Genomic DNA, 18,403 nt, shown 5'->3' on the forward strand with positions numbered 1-18,403 from the left:
GCTGTGTTCCCTCATCTTTCCACTGTCCGTAGTAAAGGTTCTGGTCATAGCCACTTTTTAAAATTGAGACAGAGTCTCACTCTGTCACCCAGGCTGTAGTGCAGTGCCGTGATCTCTCCTCACTGCAACCCCCACCTCCTGGGTTCAAGAGATTATCCTGCCTCAGCTTCCTGAGTAGCTGGAATTACAGGTGTGTGCCACTGTGCCTGGCTAAGTTTTGTAATTTTCGTAGAGATGAGGTTTCACCATGTTGGCCAGGCTGGTAACAAACTCTGGATCTCAGGCAATCCGCCCGCCTCAGCCTCCCAAAGTGCTGGGATTACAGGCCTAGTCATAGCCACTTAATAATAGCAGGACTTTGGGCAAATTTCAGTAAAGGGGCATTTGAACTATAACATCTCCAAGGTGCCTTCTAATTTACCTTTGCTATGGTCCCACAATTCCTCTTGGTGGGTAAAAGTTCGACTCTCCTGGGTTAAACACGATTCATAATATATAATATTTTTGACTTAAAGGAAGAAGCTTTATAATGCTCTACAACCTTGACTGGCTAACCAAAAGCAATGTGAGTGACAGCACTACAGCAAACCCCACAATCCGGCCAATTAGACAGCTAGCAGCCTTAACCATTCGGAACACAGCTGTGAACCAGAAGTAGGCAACTGCAAGAAAACTCCATTCACTTAGCTCCTAAGGAGATATACAGCATTAGCCTCTATTCTTTTTTTCAGGGCAATTAAGATAACATGAGGGAAAGAGATCTAAAATGTAGGTTTTCCTGGAGCAGAAACTCTTCTGGGGATTGCTCATTGGTTAAAGAATTGTGGAACAGGAGGCCAATGTGAATGGAAGAAACTAATAAGCTGCTACTTCAGAACAATGGTCTTTTCACTCCCCCACCCCAACCCCTCTACTTCACACAGTAAATGCCTAGGAAAGCAGATTAACTCCTTCTGGTCAATCTGACCAGGCTTGGGTTTTCAGACAATTACTTCTCGCATCTAAAACAAGAAATGCACTGATTCCCAAAGACCCAATCCTCTCTCTGGCTAGTCTTTCCCAGAGTGAGGTGATTCACACTTTTTGGTCACAAATGCATTTATTAAAAGCCAAGCAGTCTCCTGTTGCCCCACATCCTTCCTTGTTATTGCATCGTCCCTCCCTCCCTGCCTCAGCCTAGAAACTGCAGCCAGGACTCCAGGAATACAGAAGGATCCCAGCCAGTGGCTGAGACTTGCCCTGAAGTTTCTTTTCAGAAGTGTGGTCTTTAAATCCACAGCCAATGAATTAAATGAACATTTAATGATAAACAATGGTTATATTGTTTATTCCAGCCATCTCCATGAAAGAAAACAAAACTCCCTTAAAAATTGAATATATTACTTAGGAAAATCCATTTTACATTTGTCTCTATAATGTATTGGATGTATTACATTACAAAATTCCAAGACGCCTTTTAAAAGACTTCTGTGTTTGTCCTTTGTGTCAGTGAATGAAAAAAATGAATTAATTGCTTCTTTGAATCCTTAAGGATATATATTTGCTCTCCTGCCTTAGAAAAACAAGACAAGATGAGATCTTTAAATCATTTGCATGAGAAGAACTAACATCATGGGTGCTGGCTCCAAAGCTCCTGCTTGTATTTTATTATGACATTTGATACAACTTTAAAGCCTACCTCCTCCTCTCTCCTTCTCATCCTCTTCTTCTTTCAGCAGCTTGCCAATGGAATTATACCACTTGAACTGTGGGTCAGGGATGCCATAAACACTACAATTAATCAAGGCACTGTTCCCTTCCTTGACTATGATATGGTCAGTTCTGGCAATGATTACGGGCACAGAGCCCAAGACCACGTTAGTGCCATTTAAAGTGCTGTTAGTCACACTCTTAGCGGTGGCTAGAGTGGATACTAGGATTAAAAAGGGCACAGAAGGTAGAAAGCACACAGTCAGATGGCTCTTCAATCGATCCATCTTCTTTGCTTGCTCTGTAAGGCAATAGAGAGATGGTTTGCCAACCGAATCTTCTATCAGACAACACACTGTTCACAGCAGGTCATGGGACAAACCTGTCCTGGGTCCATAGAGTTGGTACTTGAGCAAGAACCTGTTTTTAAGGAAACAAAAATACATATACATAAACATTAGCATTCATCCATTAAAAATACTATAAAATGTTAGCAATGCAGCTAAAATACAAACATCTACATACTTTTTTTTTTTTTTGAGATGGAGTCTCGCTCTGTCACCCATGCTGGAGTGCGGTGGGGCGATCCTGACTCACTGCAACCTCCGCCTCCCAAGTTTAAGCAATCCTCCTGCCTCAGCCTCCCAAGTAGCTGAGATTACAAGTGCCCACCAACATGTCTGGCTAATTTTTGTATTTTTAGTAGAGATGGGGTTTCACCATATTGGCCAGGCTGGTCTCAAACTCCTGACCTCAGGTGATCCACCCGCCTCGGCCTCTCAAAGTGCTGGGATTATAGGCGTGAGCCACCGCACCCAGCCAAACCTATATACTTTTTAAACGAAACACAACCATAAGATGTTCCAGATGTGAATCATATTTCTCACAGAAATCATAATTTTGTTTTTTGATATCAAAACATATAGTTTTTATAGGAACAAATATATTTTGTACATTAAATTTATATTTTACTTCATAGAGCTCAAAAATGGATTCAGGCTGCTTTCATTTACCACGACAAGCTCTCTTTCCTCCACATTACCTGCCTTCATTGTGGAGGACCTAATTGTTCACCTAGGTGCTCTTTAACCTCTTCTCTCCCAATAAACGTGACTTCTAGTCTACGTCACTGGTCATGGCTTGGGCTCTGCCGGCATTTGGAAGGACTGCATCAGATCACTCTGGCATTCTCCTAACTCCCCATTACAGCTTCCAGAATGTTCCTTACTGTCTCATTCAACTTCCCACGCTCCTATGAGCTCCACCTCATCTAGCGCTCTCCGCTCTGTTACACTTACGGGCTCCAGATCACTCATGTACGCCCTGGTTTCAATCTCATCTGCCTTCCACAGGCCGGGGAACATCACCAGACATTATGGTTGGCTGCACTTCTATATCCAAAGATCTAACCTTCACCTAGTCCTCTATCCTCCATTTCATTCTAATCCTATAGCCATGCCTTCTTCAAAGGCAGAAGTTGTTATTTCAATTCTGCTTACAGCAACATTGAAGGGGCACCTGGTGATGATAAATTAGCTTCAGATCATATTTTTTTCAGTAGGAAAGAAAAGAGTTTTGTTTTGCCATAGATTTCCATACACCCCACTAAACTGGAGTGCTTTCCTGCCCTAGGAAGCCAACACATTACGCCACCAGCGGAAACCCTGTGGCCAAGGGAGATAGCACAGACTGCAGTGGCATGATAGACACCCTGCCATGACTTTACAAATGTCTTTCTTTACTTGGCTAAACTTGTGGTTTCCTTTGTGGTTGGAAAGCTGACCTACTGAATACAGAACAGCTGTGAAGAGCATGGCCTCGGGTGAGAGAGAGACAAGGCCAGGATTCCGGACAGAACCACTTTCACTGGCTGTGTGTCTTGGGCAAGTACAAGACAATTATAAGGATTCACAATCAAATGTATATCAAACATGTATGTACTGTTGCCTTGATAAACAAGAATGATTAGCACATTGTATAAACCATCCTTTATTGAAATTATGCTTCTTGAATCTATTTTTAAGTTATGTCTTCTAAAAGCCAGACCTTGAGTTTTCTTTAAAACTTTATTATAAATTATAAATAATTATAAATGACTTTCAGCACTGGGTCCTTTGCAGGGTCTCAAGTCTGAGAATGCATGAGCTGCCCCCTTAGGTGTATTCTGTGGTGAGCATATTGAGGGCAAGAGCTGGGTCACTCATTATTGACTCCCTGGTGCCCAAGCCATAGCAGATGCCTGGCTAAATACCATGGGGGAGAATCAGAGACAAGACAGGTTGGGAGATGGGTTCTAATAAATATGGGTGGTAAATACAACTTTTTCCCCCAATTAAAGAGAATGCAACAAATGGAAAATCAAACTGAATTTTAAAGTGCATATCTCAAGATACTCTGTTTTCAAACAGAGGCTCTCCATATTTGGCTTTCTACTTGCAAACACATTGTGCTAGCAGAGTAAAGAGAAGGGGACACTGCTGTGCTATTATATTTTAATAATGTCAGTAGGTGCTTTGGGCTACAAACACAGCAACTGTTCTGAAATGGAATCTAGTTCCCTTAGAGACCTTATGAGATACAGAAGCAGAGACTTTCATTTTATGCAGGAATTTCAGTTAGCAAAATAGTTTCCCTCTTCCTCATTTTTACTCTCATCCTCTCCCATCTGGAAGAGTTACTAAGGTACAGAAGACATAATGCATCATTTACAGGTTGTTTGTATAGAAGCATTTTACTCTAAAATTCTGTGAAAATTGATTCAAAGTAAAGTACCAAATTAACACTAACGAATTAACAGTTTCAGTAAGAATTCACTCTCAATTTACTCTTTCACTTCAGATTTTTCAAAAGGTATTTATTATGTGCTGGGCACACTGCCAGGATTTAGGGGATGGGAAGTGCCACAAAGCTCAATAAACCACAGACCATGTCCACTCACAGTCTAGTAGGGGAAAGATGTACAGATAACTTCAATATGTTCTCTAGATGCTATGGGCTTGGAGTTGGGTAGGAAGGAGGGGCACCAAATAGCTTGGGTGCCACCTACAGATGATGTTTGTTGACCACCCATCCAGCCTCCAGGCCCTTTTCTGCCTTTCCTTTCTGCAAGTCCCAGAGCTCACAGGGTAGAAACTTCTAGTCTTTCTCATCACCCCACGGCATGTGCACCTATCAAACTTGACACTGCTCCCTGGTGTATGATCTTGCACTTTTCTGTTTTGTGTTGAGGAAATTCCTTCTCGATTATAAGAAGAGCTCCTGGATAGCAAAAACTTATACATATAGTTCAGGAGGATTTCCATATTGCTAGGCACCCATAATCATGTTTACACACTTGCTGTATGAAGCCATGCTTATATGGAATCCAGTGGCAATTATTTAAGAACAAATTACAATGTGTTGCCGGAAGAACATAAGATATCACGTGACTTTGGATGCTGGCAAAATATTCTGCAAATGTACTTTTTCAGCTTGTTTGATTAGGATCTTACAGACAGCACCACGAAAAGTTTGGCTGAGCCAGGCATAGTGGCTCACTCCTGTAATTCTAGCACTTTGGGAGGCTGAGGTGGGTGGATCACTAATATGGTGAAACCCCATCTCTACTAAAAATACAAAAATTAGCCGGGCATGGTGGTGCACTCTTGTAGTCCCAGCTACTTGAGAGGTTGGAGCAGGAGAATCACTTGAACCTGGGAGGTGGAGGTTGCAGTGAGCCAACATGGCACCACTGCACTCCAGGCTGGGCGACAGAGCGAGACGCTGTTTCAAAAAAAAAGTTTAGCTGATAACAATCTAACATTGTGAAAGACATTTGAGCCAGCAAAGAGTAAAATAACAATCTAACATTGTGAAAGGGATTTGAGCCAGCAAAGAGTAAACCCTAAGTACTATAATCCAGCAGCTTAAAATGCAGTCCTTCAAAATACAAGAACAAAGACCACAGATTTCAAAACCAGGCTTAACAAAAGCTACAATGGACAAGTTGTTAAACCTCATAATCTTTGGGAAAACTCTGAAAGACTACTTTATTTTCTATAAATAGAACAAAAGAGAAATATTTAGCAAATATCAAATGTTCTTTATTTTGACCCCTTCCCTACCTCCCAGCCATTGTATTTTATCTAAAAATGTTTAATAAAATGCTTTGTTCAGTCCTATTTCTTCTTTCTCCACCTATAATCAATAAGACTGTTGCCCATGTATTTCTGGAGCTAGAAGGAAAAGGAACTCTTGTGTAAGGGGTGTTTTGTACTAAATGAATATTATTGTTTTTCCTTGGCAGAGTCAATTTGGGTATTGCCCCATCTACTCTGATGAATAATTCGTAGAGTGATACAACTGGGTTTTGTTGCAACACCTACTGAGAGTTACCCCTATTTTAATTTGCGTGGGAATGATGCCACAGGCACATAAGCTACCTTCTACATGAAAACACATTCTTCATAGGGTTACACTCATGAAGCATGGAGTTGGGAAAACCCAATTTCATATGAATTGGAAAGTGGCAATAAAATACTCATTAAGACATGAATGCTATCTTTTCAAAACTGGTAGTCAACTCAAGCCATTTCAGTTATGAATATGTTTCTGCTACTTCCTTTCCCATATATCATAATGAATTCAAAATATCCATGTCTTTTTTAAACAAAAATTAAAAATTTGTTTCTGCAATTAAAAAAAAGGGAACAAAATTCTCATAAGCCCATTCTATCCCACCTAACATCTTTCAGGATCAGCATAGAGTCTCTTGAACAACATGGGTCTGAACTGCTCAGTCCCTTTATATGCACGTTTTTTTTTTTTTTTAACAGAAGTTACACCGAGTGTGCCTGCCTCTCCTTCCACCTCTTCCACATCCACCACATATGAGACAGCAAAACCAGTCCCTCCTCCTCCTCCTCAGTCTACTCAACTCGAAGATGGCAAGGCTGAAGACATTTATGATGATCCACTTCCCCTTAGTGAATGGCAAATGTATTTTCTCCTTCTTAAGGTTTTCTTAATAACATTGTCTTTTCTCTAGCTTACTTTATTATAGGAATATGGTATATAATACACATAGCATACAAAATATGTGTTAATGAGCTGTTCATGTCATCAGAAAGGCTTCTGGTCAACAACTGGCTATTAGTAGTTAAGTTCTGGGTCAAAAATTACACAAAGATTTCCAACTGCATGGGGAGGGGTTGGGTGCCCCAACCCATATTGTTGAAGCATCAACTATACTGAATTTTAGGTAATCAGGGTGATCTCTGAATATAAACTATGGTGATACAATTTGGCTGTGTCCCCACCCAAATCTCACCTAGACTTGTAATAATCCCCATGTGTCAAGGGCAGGGCCACGTGGAGATAATTAAATCATGGGGGTGGTTTCGCCCATATTTTCCTTGTGGTAGTAAGTCTCATGAGATCTAATGGTTTTATAAATGGGAGTTCCCCTGCACAAGCTCTTTCCTTGCCTGCTGCCATGTAAGACATGCCTTTGCTCCTCCTTTGCCTTCCGCCATGATTGTGAGGCCTCCCCAGCCATGTGGAACTGTGAGTCAATTAGACCTCTTTGCTTTATAAATTACCTAGTCTCAGGTATATCTTTATTAGCAGCATGAAAACAGATACATACGGGAATCTAAAGTCAAGGGCCAAGAAATCTATGGAACAAGAATGTTCCTTTGGCCATTACTGCAGTCCAGAGTCAAATCATTTAAGTGATAAATCAGCTAAGTCTTATCTCAATGTCCAAATTCCTACTACAGAGATTCATATTGCCCTTTCTTGTCCATGTTCTAGAGTCTATTTCTGTACAGAGATTCTCGAAGCCTCTAATCACACAAAGGTAATACCTAATTCAGATGGCAAATGTGATAATCACAGGAAAGTAGGAAAGGGCATTGCTTTTAGGTTACTTTTAGAAGCATCTAGGGGATCAGTTCAATCCAAATCGATATGCATTACCTGAGAAATGACCCTGTGCTGGGTGCACTGCCAGGGGCTGAGGCGCACAGAGGTGAGACTCAGGCCTTTCCCCTCTGTCAGAATCTGGCAGGGGACAGAGGAACATACATGGACAGTTATAAGACAGTGTGACAGCTGCCCATCACAGGGTGTCAAAGATTCACTGGGGCACCAGACAAGAGATCAAAGTATTAATATATAGTTTGGATGAGCCAGGAAGAATTTTCTGGAAGTGATTCTTTAAAGAAGTCCTCAAGTGGACCAGGGGAGAGAAGCTGACCCAAAAGAGGAATAGAATATTGAAAGAAACGGTGATTACAGAGAACCTGGGGAAATGTCTGTAATTAGGCATTGATGGCCAGGTAGTGTGTGCAAGAACAGAGGAGGGGGAAGTAGGCTGGAAAGGCAGGCTGGCCCAGATAATGACCAGACAGTATGCAATGCCAAGGATGGGGGCACTCATAGGTTTTGAAAAGGAGAAGTGGCAGGGCTAGTTCTGTGTTTACAAAGATCAGCTTGATCCTCGTATGGCTGCAATGTACAGCTGGCTAGGAGACTAGTATTATACAATATCCAGGAAGGAAATGAACAGGGGCCTGAACCAAAAGCAGCCGGGAAGGAAAGAAGTGGGCAGATGCAAAGAAGTACAGGAATTAGAATGTACAGAATGACTATCTGATAACAGGTTGAAGTAGTACAAGACCTCCTGACCAGCAGTACCTATGATTATATAGACAACTCTTAGGAAGGGAGTGCCTCATTTGCTAAAAACCAATGCCTGGCACTGTCAGTGGAATACACAAATTAAGAAATTCAAACAAACCACTCCCTTGGGCAGCACTCCGCTGCCACTCTCGGATGAGGGCCTGTCTGCTAGCAGCGACCTGGCAGAGTACATGGTCGCTCCCGCCTGGTTCCTCATTGCTCCTCCTAGCTTCACCATCTCCTCTCTCTGTATCCCTGGCTGATGGATGGTGTTGTGATGACAAGCCACAGTCATGACATTTAAATATAAAAACTCACAAATTAAGAGCTATACAGCAGCACACCATGAGAAGAATTAGAGCCTGTCTTTTTAAAGTAGTTGTCCCTCAGGAGGAAAATGAGACTCAGGAGAGACCTCATGCATTCTTGGTACCACATGCACTTATTAATTGTGTAGTGTTAGGAAAATTTCCAGCTACTTAATGGGTAGAACTAAATATACACCCAGACTTGCTGGATTGCTGTGAACAGCCACCAGATGAACTGTTAAAGCCCCCAGAACAACTGAGAGGGGCCACAACATTATTACTCCAACTATACTAACGTTCGGCCTCTACAGAATTTTATTTTATGCTGTTATTATTATTTTTTTAATACACAGAAGGCACATACTTTTTCAAAAACTGATCTGTGTTAAATCACTGTTTTTCAAACCTAAAAACAAACTACAGGCCCAGAGATGCCATCTTCACAAAACTTTATTTTTAATGGAGCATAATATTAAGAAATCATTCTTGAATCTCCACACTTTGTTCACATGGTATGTTTTTCTGATTAAAAATAATACAAAATAAGGCTCTCAGAAATATACTGTTTAAATTGCCAGGGTCATCGAATCATTATTTTAAAAAATCACTCTAATATGGAGATGACATACTGCTGATATCCTACTAAACATAAATGTTGGTTAAGCCTGATCATCAGAAGGGAGACATTCAAGGGACCTTTACTACAGTCTTTTTTTTTTTTTTTTTTTTTTGAGACGGAGTCTGGCTCTGTCGCCCAGGCTGGAGTGCGGTGGCCGGATCTCAGCTCACTGCAAGCTCCGCCTCCCAGGTTCATGCCATTCTCCTGCCTCCGCCTCCCAAGTAGCTGGGACTACAGGCACCCGCCTCGTCGCCCGGCTAGTTTTTTGTATTCTTTAGTAGAGACGGGGTTTCACTGTGTTAGCCAGGATGGTCTCGATCTCCTGACCTTGTGATCCGCCCGTCTCGGCCTCCCAAAGTGCTGGGATTACAGGCTTGAGCCACCGCGCCCGGCCTACTACAGTCTTTTAAAGAGAAAAAGAGAATCACAAACCCTTATAAAGGAGCAGGGAGAAATTACATTAAAGGTTGCTCTCTATAGATATATAATTACTAAGCAAGATAAAAACACGTCTACACATCTCTTCTCAGAACTAGAACATTAGACTTGGAAAAACTTGGGTATCTTTTCATAAAGCTTTTTCTTTATTCTAAAAAATGGAGGCCTAGAGAAGGTATGGTATTGCACATGGTCATGCAATTAATTTAGTGGCTTAGAACCAAAATAAAAAGACTATGATGGCTAATAATAATCCCAGATCAGGACTGGGATTGTTTTCTTAGTTCCATAAAGGCAATTATTAAATTGTTCTAGCACTTGAAACATGCAATGAAGGCTATTCTAATCACAGGTATATCATTTGGAAGAGTTTATTGATGTTTCAGCACATACTTAATGTCAAATTCTTATTCTTATTCATTCATTCACGTATTAAGATAGCATCTCACTGTTACCCAGGCTGGAGTGCAGTGGCACCATCATAGCTCATTGTATTAATTGGGTCATCCTTAATTGATCAGAGAGACACTTCTCCAGAAATCTGATGATCCAAGGAATTAGTCAAATCTGGAAACTGAATAGAAATGGGACAGACACACTGGTGCATGGGGCCTTTATGCTGCCAGACCAAGCCTAAAACGGATCACAAGGCACATCGAAGGGTTACAATGCTGTATTCACATTTTTCTTTGATCTTTGACACCATCCTTATTAGAGTCTATATTCAATTTAAGCTGGAACAGAAGCATCTCTAGCTGCTGTCTTTCTTTTCATTAGAATATTTTTCCAACACTTCCCTCCTTTAAAAAATTATGTCCTTTCAAAACATTCTTCCTACTCATTTGGAGTATGCACGTAGAGATTTGAATTTTCATTCCAGTCCAATGAATTTATGTCACCTGCTAATCTGTAGATGGCACTACTTCTGCCAGCTTTCAATTATTTTTATTTGATCTCAAGCCCATTTTCCAAGAAGTTCCTGATGTATTTAGTGTGAAGCTCCTATATTCAGAGTGAAACCAGGCAGGAGCTGATGGATGTCTGGAAGCCTGGACACATCAGTGAGTCAGAACTCTTCTTTGGCTAGAAAAATGGCTAGAGGATGCCATGTACCAGGGAGGTGCTTTATGGAGGTGCTGATCCCTGGCTGCCTGCCCACAAGTCCACGCTGCCCACGCTCTGCCTGGATGGAGGAAGCAAACCCTGTCCTCTCTGCAGCCCACACAGCACACTGTCTATAAATCAGAGGGCAATCTTCTTAATATGCTTTCCTAGTATGACTCAGGACCTGAAATAATTGTGAATTTACATTTTCTTGCTAATTCTGGATCCTTTGATAATGCAAGTGCCTTTCTCAATTCCTACCTCTCCCACCTATTTGATTGTGCACACATGGCTTCCCAACTGGCCAAACAAAACCCCCTTTTCTGGAACTGGGAGGGTAATTTCACATACAATCTTACAAAGGGTGGTTAATTATTTTGTGGTGGGACAGCTCAGAATAAAGCTACTTAACTCATCATGAGCCTGAAAGATAGTATTAATAGTACCCAATCGAGACACAGAACAACTTCTAACAGAAACATATAGAGTGTTCTTAGCGACAGTCAGTGTGAAGAATTCACTGCAGGTCTCCCTGCAGTTGTGGAGCTGAGATTATAATACAGCAAATGGATAGGATCAGGTGCCTGGGATGAGAGATGGGTTGGGCTCTGAGGTTAAGGTCAAGAACAGAAATTCTGGGGTGACGTGTGAAGAGTAGACCAGCTTAGAATTTTAGGATTAAGACCCACAAGCTGGGAGTGAGGATACTCACTCCTTTCCTCAATTTTTTATTTACAAGATGACCCCTGGGAGTCAGCTGATCTCTCCAAGCTGTAGACTCATCTTTTAGGTCCTTTCCAAATTTATCATAATATGATCATGACAACCAGGAGTAAGACTGCACTGGCAAAGGGAAGAAATGGTGAGGGGTAAAGAGAAAAGGGAAAGAACAAGGGAGTTCTTGGTGCACTGCTAAAAATTCCATTGCAGTAAATACAAATAGGGCAAAGCACTGTGATGGCCAAGCCATTTGTGACTTGGCAGATGGCCACAGACACAGCTTGTGCACCACGCAGCCCGTGAGAACTTGCCTTCCACAGGCAAGACAACTTCTTGTGTGTCCCTTACATTCTGGACAATAAAATGAGGGAATAAATGGATTCAAGCTCTCAAAGTATTAGGACGCTCCATTCATACCCTCTCCAGATGCCCTCATCTCACTGCAGATGTGAATCAGCCCAGATTCCTCTAGGACTTCCTATATGGAGGATGGGCCGGTCCTCTTGGGCACAGCTGCAGGTTTCTCCCTCCAACTTCACTTCCAGAGCAACCTGGAGTGAAGCCTGAGCCTCACTACTTTTACCTTGTTACCTGGACTAAGGGCAGGTGATGAACCGAATGCCTGTGGCCGTGCCATAGACCCAACTTTTCCTCTTTAGACCAAGAACTGCTGGTTGTGTAAATCTGAGCTGTTCCACAGGGGGTCTGACCAAGGCCCGTGTCTTTGGGCCTCGAAACCTTCATTTCACTTGATAATTCAGAGAGGCCTTGTGCCTACTCTGGCAATTTGGGAATGTAATTTTTATCATCAACAAAATTCTCCCATCAAAAAAAGGGTTGGCATTCAAATATTTGTTGATGGTGCTTAGCACCATGCATTCATTACTTTTATTATTTAATGATTAGTAACAATCTGTGCATGGGGAATGCCTCAAAATATAATGAAAATAAAACGCTAAAATTCTTAAATTATTACAACGTACATTTTCCCAGCAGTTCATCATTCAGTGTAAAAGTCAGAGGCAGCCTTGCTATGGCCTGACAGAGTAGTAGGCCTCTGGCAGACTCACAGCCTCCATATCCAACCTCTCTATGCTCGCTCACTCCCCACCAGCCTCCCTGGGCTCTGCTAATCCTGGAATGGGTAAACCCTGGAATCCTTGAACTTACTATTTCCACCATCTGAAATGAGTTCTGGGATACCTGGAACATTTCCTTTGGAACCCTCAGGCCTTTAATCAGCGAGGCCCTTCCTGGTCACCTATGTGAAACAGTGCCCACCCCATTATGCTCTATCTACCTTGACCCTGCCTTTGTCTTCAGAGCATTAACTACTACGTATTTACATACTGCGCCCCCATTAGGATGAGAGCTCTCAGAGGGCTGTGCTCCTGTCATTGCTGCTGTTTACTGATGTATTCCCACTGTTCAGAAACACACTTTGCTCAAAACAAACACCTGAATATCTGCTGAGTGAATTTATTCTACTTATATGCCCTTTAAGTTAGACCTATTACTAACTTACTGCTCGCCTTGGGTACAAATTCTATTCATTTCTTAGACAGTTTTAGAAAACGTCTATTCTTTAACCACAGAACTAAGTATAAACCAAGATTTCTTTAAGTGAGTCCTCAGAAATGCATCATTTGCTTACAGTGGAATTTGAGAGCCTGGTGATAAAGACAGGCCTGAGAACAGAGGCTCAGGGTAACACAGAAGAGGAGGCGGAGATGCCGGAAATGTATGTTCTTGTTATTGTTGAAGGGAAAAGCAATCGCCTACTTAATTTATATTTCAAAATGTCGAACTGTCCCTCACTCCTGTGTCTGTGGTTGTTTGATTAAGACCATTCAAATTCACAGCATAGGAACTGGATCACCTAGGGTTTCCTCTTTCATCAGGATAACATTTCATCTATTTGAAAAGATGCACTCAATAACTGGAAAGGTAGTTAAATAGCATTTCCTCCTTCCTCTTTACCAGTCCATTATCACAAAGTGGAATTGCATCGTGAACACTTCCCTGAATCTCCCATGTAAAGTGTCATTATAGGCTCTTTCACTAAGAACTGGATCTCGGTGAAAAACAGAAGAGATCCTGTAATTCAAGCCCTACTGGATTTAATTCTTACTAAGAGTGCTATGATAACTTCCCTTACAATTCACTTAGCATTTATGGCTTACAAAACACCCCGACGGATGATATCTCATCGGAGCCTCAGCACCACTCTAAGGTCGGGACAGGCCTGTGATTCTGCTCACACAACAGTGTAAGAATCCAGGGCCAAGCCACCAACGCTGCAGAAAAAGCCCCTTGCAGAGCCCACATCTTCTCTCAGTCCAGGGCTCCTGTTACCTGCACATGGTGGTCACTGAGTGCATGCCAAAGCCTCGGCAACCCTCATAACAGTGTAACTAATTATTTTACAATTTTGCTCATAAAAGTAATCTTTTTCAGAATTTGATTCCATCTTAATAATCTTCTTCCTGACTTTAGTGGTTAAGGTCAGTCTTCCACCTAAGTGTTTTTCAGTGTGACAACATGGCAAATTGTTGCAATTAAACAAAACCACCAGAAGAAAGTTGAAAATAGGGCTTTAGTGGTTTCCACTTTGCTTTTCTCTCAGCTTCGATGGAAAGAGGCCCTGTTAGGCTGAGCACGCTTTCCAGGTGATCTCCACGATCTCTCCACTGGGCAGTCAACTTTATCTAAGTGATAAACACAATTAGGAGCAAGTCATATCAATTAAATGAACTCAAAGTACTTATGAGGCCACTATTATCCATTAGTACCAATTACTATGGGGATTAAAAACAGTTTAAGACCAGGCCTTTATCCCAAAGGTGCGTAGAATCTTGGTGACACCTGCATACAAAGCAATATGCAATCATGCGCTAAACTAGGTAAATGCCATAGAAATTCAGAGGAGGCCAAGCTGGGAAGATAACAGAATGTATAAAAGGAGACCAGACAGTTCTCCTAGCAAGAGTAGTGGTTTAGTCTAGATAAATAAGGGTAGAAAGAAACACAGCATGCCAGTAATAAAAACCTAGGTGGCATTGGTTTTTGCAAGCATCATGCAGTGGATCTGCTGTGGAAGGCTGTCTGGAGAGCTCTGGGACAGCAGAGAACTCCTTCAGAAATTCTATTCCAGAAGAAGGCCTCTGGGGCGTCTCAGGAGAAACGACAAAGAGGACTTTGGGACATTTGATCCACTACTTAGGCACAAGAACTAACACCCCAGTGAAAGGAGGAGAGGCAGCCATAACTTGGAGGTAGAGATGAGATGCCTTACAAAGGAAAGAAGAAATCAAAAGTCCACTGCAGGTCCTGGGTACAGAGGCACAGGGAGAAATGATCGGCCCCCATTAAGGCAAAGGATCGGTAATACTCAGATGTTTTCTGGAAATGAATTTCAAGCTCTGCAAAAGTGTTTTGAAATGGAGAAAAACAGGTTACCTTTGAGAAGTTCTAACCAGAGCAGGACTCAAAGACCAAGTAATCTAGGATTGTCCAAACCTTGAAGAAAAACAAAACAACAACAACAACAACAAAAAACCACCTTCCCATCAACGTAGGGCTGCCAGCAGAAATGGCAGGGAGTCGGCAGACAGAAGTGCAGGCCTGGCCGGGGGTGGGGCAGTGAAGCCCAGCACCTAGCTTTAGTAGGTAACCAGCAATTTTCAAGATGAACTTAATAACAGCAGCTGAGAAGCAAGAACGCTCACTGGTTACTAAACAGTTGATGCTACCCACAGCCATCCTGGACAGTAAAGACCTAACAGGAAGTGCTGGAAGTCAAACACTAACTTAGTCTTCACTCAAATATCTTTCCCTGCCTAGGACCAGAGAAAATGGGTTTTGAATCTTTAAGCACAGTCGCTGTATATCTACCTACTTCCTTGCAGGGGAGTCTGGCCTTTGGAGAAGAAAGGAGTTGGCTGATCTCCTCAGGGTGGTCATTACTGCCACAAATATAGAGCCCTTGCTAATTTCAAGAAGGAACAGAAAGATACAGATGCAGCCTGGTGCAATGGCTCATGTCTGTAATCCCAGCACTGTGGGAGGTTGAGTCTGGAGACAGCTTGAGGCCAGGAGTTTGAGACCAGCTTGGGCAATATAGCAAGACTTCATCTCTACAAAAAAATTAATTAGCTGGGCATGGTGGCATGTGCCTGTAATCCCAGCTACTCTGGAGGTTGAGTTAAGAGGATCACTTGAGCCCAGGAGTTTGAGGCTATGGTGAGCCATGATCATGCCACTGTACTCCAGCCTGGGCAACAGAGCAAGACCTCATCTATATACACACACATATGAAAGGTAAAGACTTGAGAACAGATGCATTCTATCTTGTTAAGGAGACGTACTGCTTTCGTAAACCGATGAGAATGATTTGAATTCGTCTCAGCCTGCACCTGAACTGAGTGGGTCCCAGAAGTGGACAATTCTGGAGCACTTTATTCGAACCCATGTATTTCCTCAAGGAGCAAACCCTTCCCTTATGCTCTTCCTCACACCATCAGCAAACTCAAATCCTCAGTGGAAGGAAGGGGTTGGGATTATATTCAGCATCTGCTCAGCAAGCTTTCCTCTTTCCTGTTGACTTCAGAGTCAATTTCAGCACAGCCTCTAAGTAAGTTACCCTCTCAATCCAGAATTAGGGAAGCCCAACCTACAACAATTTTCTTTCAGTCTCATTAGCAAGTCCCCAATGCTTCAGTCCAAAAGGGACCATCAGGGAATTAATTTCTTTTTTCTTTTATGTCTCTCTTACAAAGTCTGTGCCCTGTGATAAGGTTCTGACTTCTTTCCTCACACAGGGTGCTGTGTGTGGGCTTTGCAGCTCCTCCCCTGCCTGAAGTCTTCTGGTTAAGTACAGGCCGTGGAAGTTAGTCTCTCTGGTGCTGCAAAGTCTTGCCTTTGGTAGAAAAACCCCTGAGAGATGCTGTGACCCCACTATCCCTTGAGACAGATGGGCCTTCCACATTTCTGCTGTACCTGAGACAGAATCCAATTCACTACAAAGGCATTGTTTAAAATGTCCCCTTTCCTTCCCTGCCCTGAGAAACAAATCAATCCCTGAGTTCTAATGATTCTCACTCCTCAATATCGGGCTGCCACATCCTGGGCTTCCCCTGGGTTATGTGCTCATCATCTCTACTGGACTCCTTCCTTGCTGACCTGCCTCCAATCCACGTACCATGTCACTATTAAAGTCAGCTGACTCTGAAAGATCTAAAGCATATTCCATGTCTTCGTTGTGTAAACTGTGTGAAACTCAAGTCCTACGAAGGACCTAGGTGGTTCTTCACATTTTGACTCCCATCCACCTCCCTGACTGCATCTCTGGAGCTTCCCTTTCCGGTTCTCCCTCCTCCCATCCCCCCAACCCCAGCAAGTTCTCTTTCCCGAATTCCCAGTAGTTCCCCACAGCACCACCTCCAGCCAAGTTCCCTTTCTTACCTTGCACATCTGGCAAACCCCTAGCTTTGAGGTCTTGGTTCAATAGCCCTCCAGGACTCCCCAGGTAGCCCCTGACACTCCTTTTCTCACCACTTTTTACTCATAACTTCCTATTTTCACTATAATTGTCTTTTTGCACATTTGACCCTTCATTAGATTAAAATTTCAACCTGTCACTACTTGTTGAATGAATCAATGAATGGATGGAATATGGACTTGAGAAAGGCTGGACACTGGTGCATGGGTGACTGATGCAGTCATGAGGAAAAATAAGTCAGCCAGAAAGAACACAGGGGGCCACAAGCAAGACAAGAGGACCCAGGTTAGAACCCAGGGAAAGCAGAGGACAAGCCCTGAGAGAAAGAGCAATAAAAAACAAAAATTGGGAATAGTTAAGGGTACAGTATTCCAAAGGCCACAGCAGGTAGGCCCTCTGCACTTCTGCAGAGCCTGACACAGATAACCCAATTAACTACATGGGAGTTGTTTAAAATGCCTCCTTTCCTTCCCTGCCCACAGATAGAGCACAACTCTACCACAGAGTGCTGGTGGTTCTCACTCCTAAATACCCGGCTACCACATCCTGGTTTTTCCCTATTAAAATTTAAGAGAGAGGGAATGGTTTACACTGACCTAGTACTTTACAATAGAAAACAATTATTTTTGCAACATTCTACGAGAACATTTGGGTAAAAGTCTCATGAAGTTATACAAATGGATGCTAGCTATACAATATAAAGTTTTGTTTCTATTAGGATAAATGTTAGTCAAGTCTTACTGTTGTTTCCAGTATCAGATACTGCTAACCCAGCGCTTCTTTTACCGCATTGTCTGAAAAATCTGATTTTCTTACATAGAGTTCAGTTTCAATTCAAAGCCACTCATATAACACTAAGGTAGATGAATCCTTCAGTTTGGGTTTTTCGGACACAAAGATGTCAATTTAACCAGGAGACAACACATTTTTTGCAAGGTAGATATTGAGGCCTTGTACATAAAAGAGACTAAATGAATATGTTTGAAAATAATTACTACATTTCTAATATTCAAACCCAGAAGTTAGTTCATCTAGTATTATAGCTGTCAACTCCCACATCCCTCAACGCCAATGTCAAATATGGAGCCCATCCCAACATTGGTGATTGATTGTGGCAATTTCCCAGCTGAACCAATACAAGCCCTTGACATTGCAATCAGCTATTACCAACTGATCAGAGTTGGCCCATGTGAAATCTCATCATTCTCAAGTTAATTATGTTGAATTTTAGCTTTCACAGCCCCTTGCTCACATGTGCATGGTACACAGCAGAACAGCTGACTACTGTTAGAGGACAATGAGCAGAAACAAAGTGAAATGTGACTTGCCTCTGCTGCTTTATGACGTCCTTCTTATTGTGAA

At 42.3% G+C, this 18,403-nt stretch overlaps 1 protein-coding gene and 1 long non-coding RNA gene across 7 annotated transcripts in view; one reads left to right on the plus strand and one right to left on the minus strand.

Annotated features, from left to right (window-relative positions):
• The window catches only part of MFAP3L (microfibril associated protein 3 like), a 50,159-nt gene that overhangs the window by 20,663 nt on the left and 11,093 nt on the right, over positions 1–18,403 (minus strand). For 4 of the 6 annotated variants that reach the window (XM_033215682.1, XM_033215683.1, XM_033215681.1 and 1 more), the window contains 2 exons: positions 2,072–2,109; positions 1,679–1,990 (listed from right to left, as the gene is read on the minus strand). The exons of 1 other annotated variant lie outside the window; for it this stretch is intronic. In XM_033215682.1, coding sequence (XP_033071573.1) covers positions 1,679–1,990; positions 2,072–2,109 — 350 coding nt within the window. The remainder of the gene's footprint in view (positions 1–1,678; positions 1,991–2,071; positions 2,110–18,403) is intronic. One more of the 6 variants, XM_033215684.1, reaches the window with a different exon arrangement.
• On the plus strand, positions 5–7,029 carry LOC117086120. The gene is made up of 3 exons (XR_004438207.1): positions 5–190; positions 3,468–3,622; positions 6,504–7,029. It is a non-coding gene; the product is annotated as an uncharacterized LOC117086120 (long non-coding RNA).

The sequence above is a fragment of the Trachypithecus francoisi genome, unplaced genomic scaffold (genome assembly GCF_009764315.1).
Source record: "Trachypithecus francoisi isolate TF-2019V2 unplaced genomic scaffold, Tfra_2.0 Lachesis_group1, whole genome shotgun sequence".
Classification (NCBI taxonomy): Eukaryota; Metazoa; Chordata; class Mammalia; order Primates; family Cercopithecidae; genus Trachypithecus; species Trachypithecus francoisi.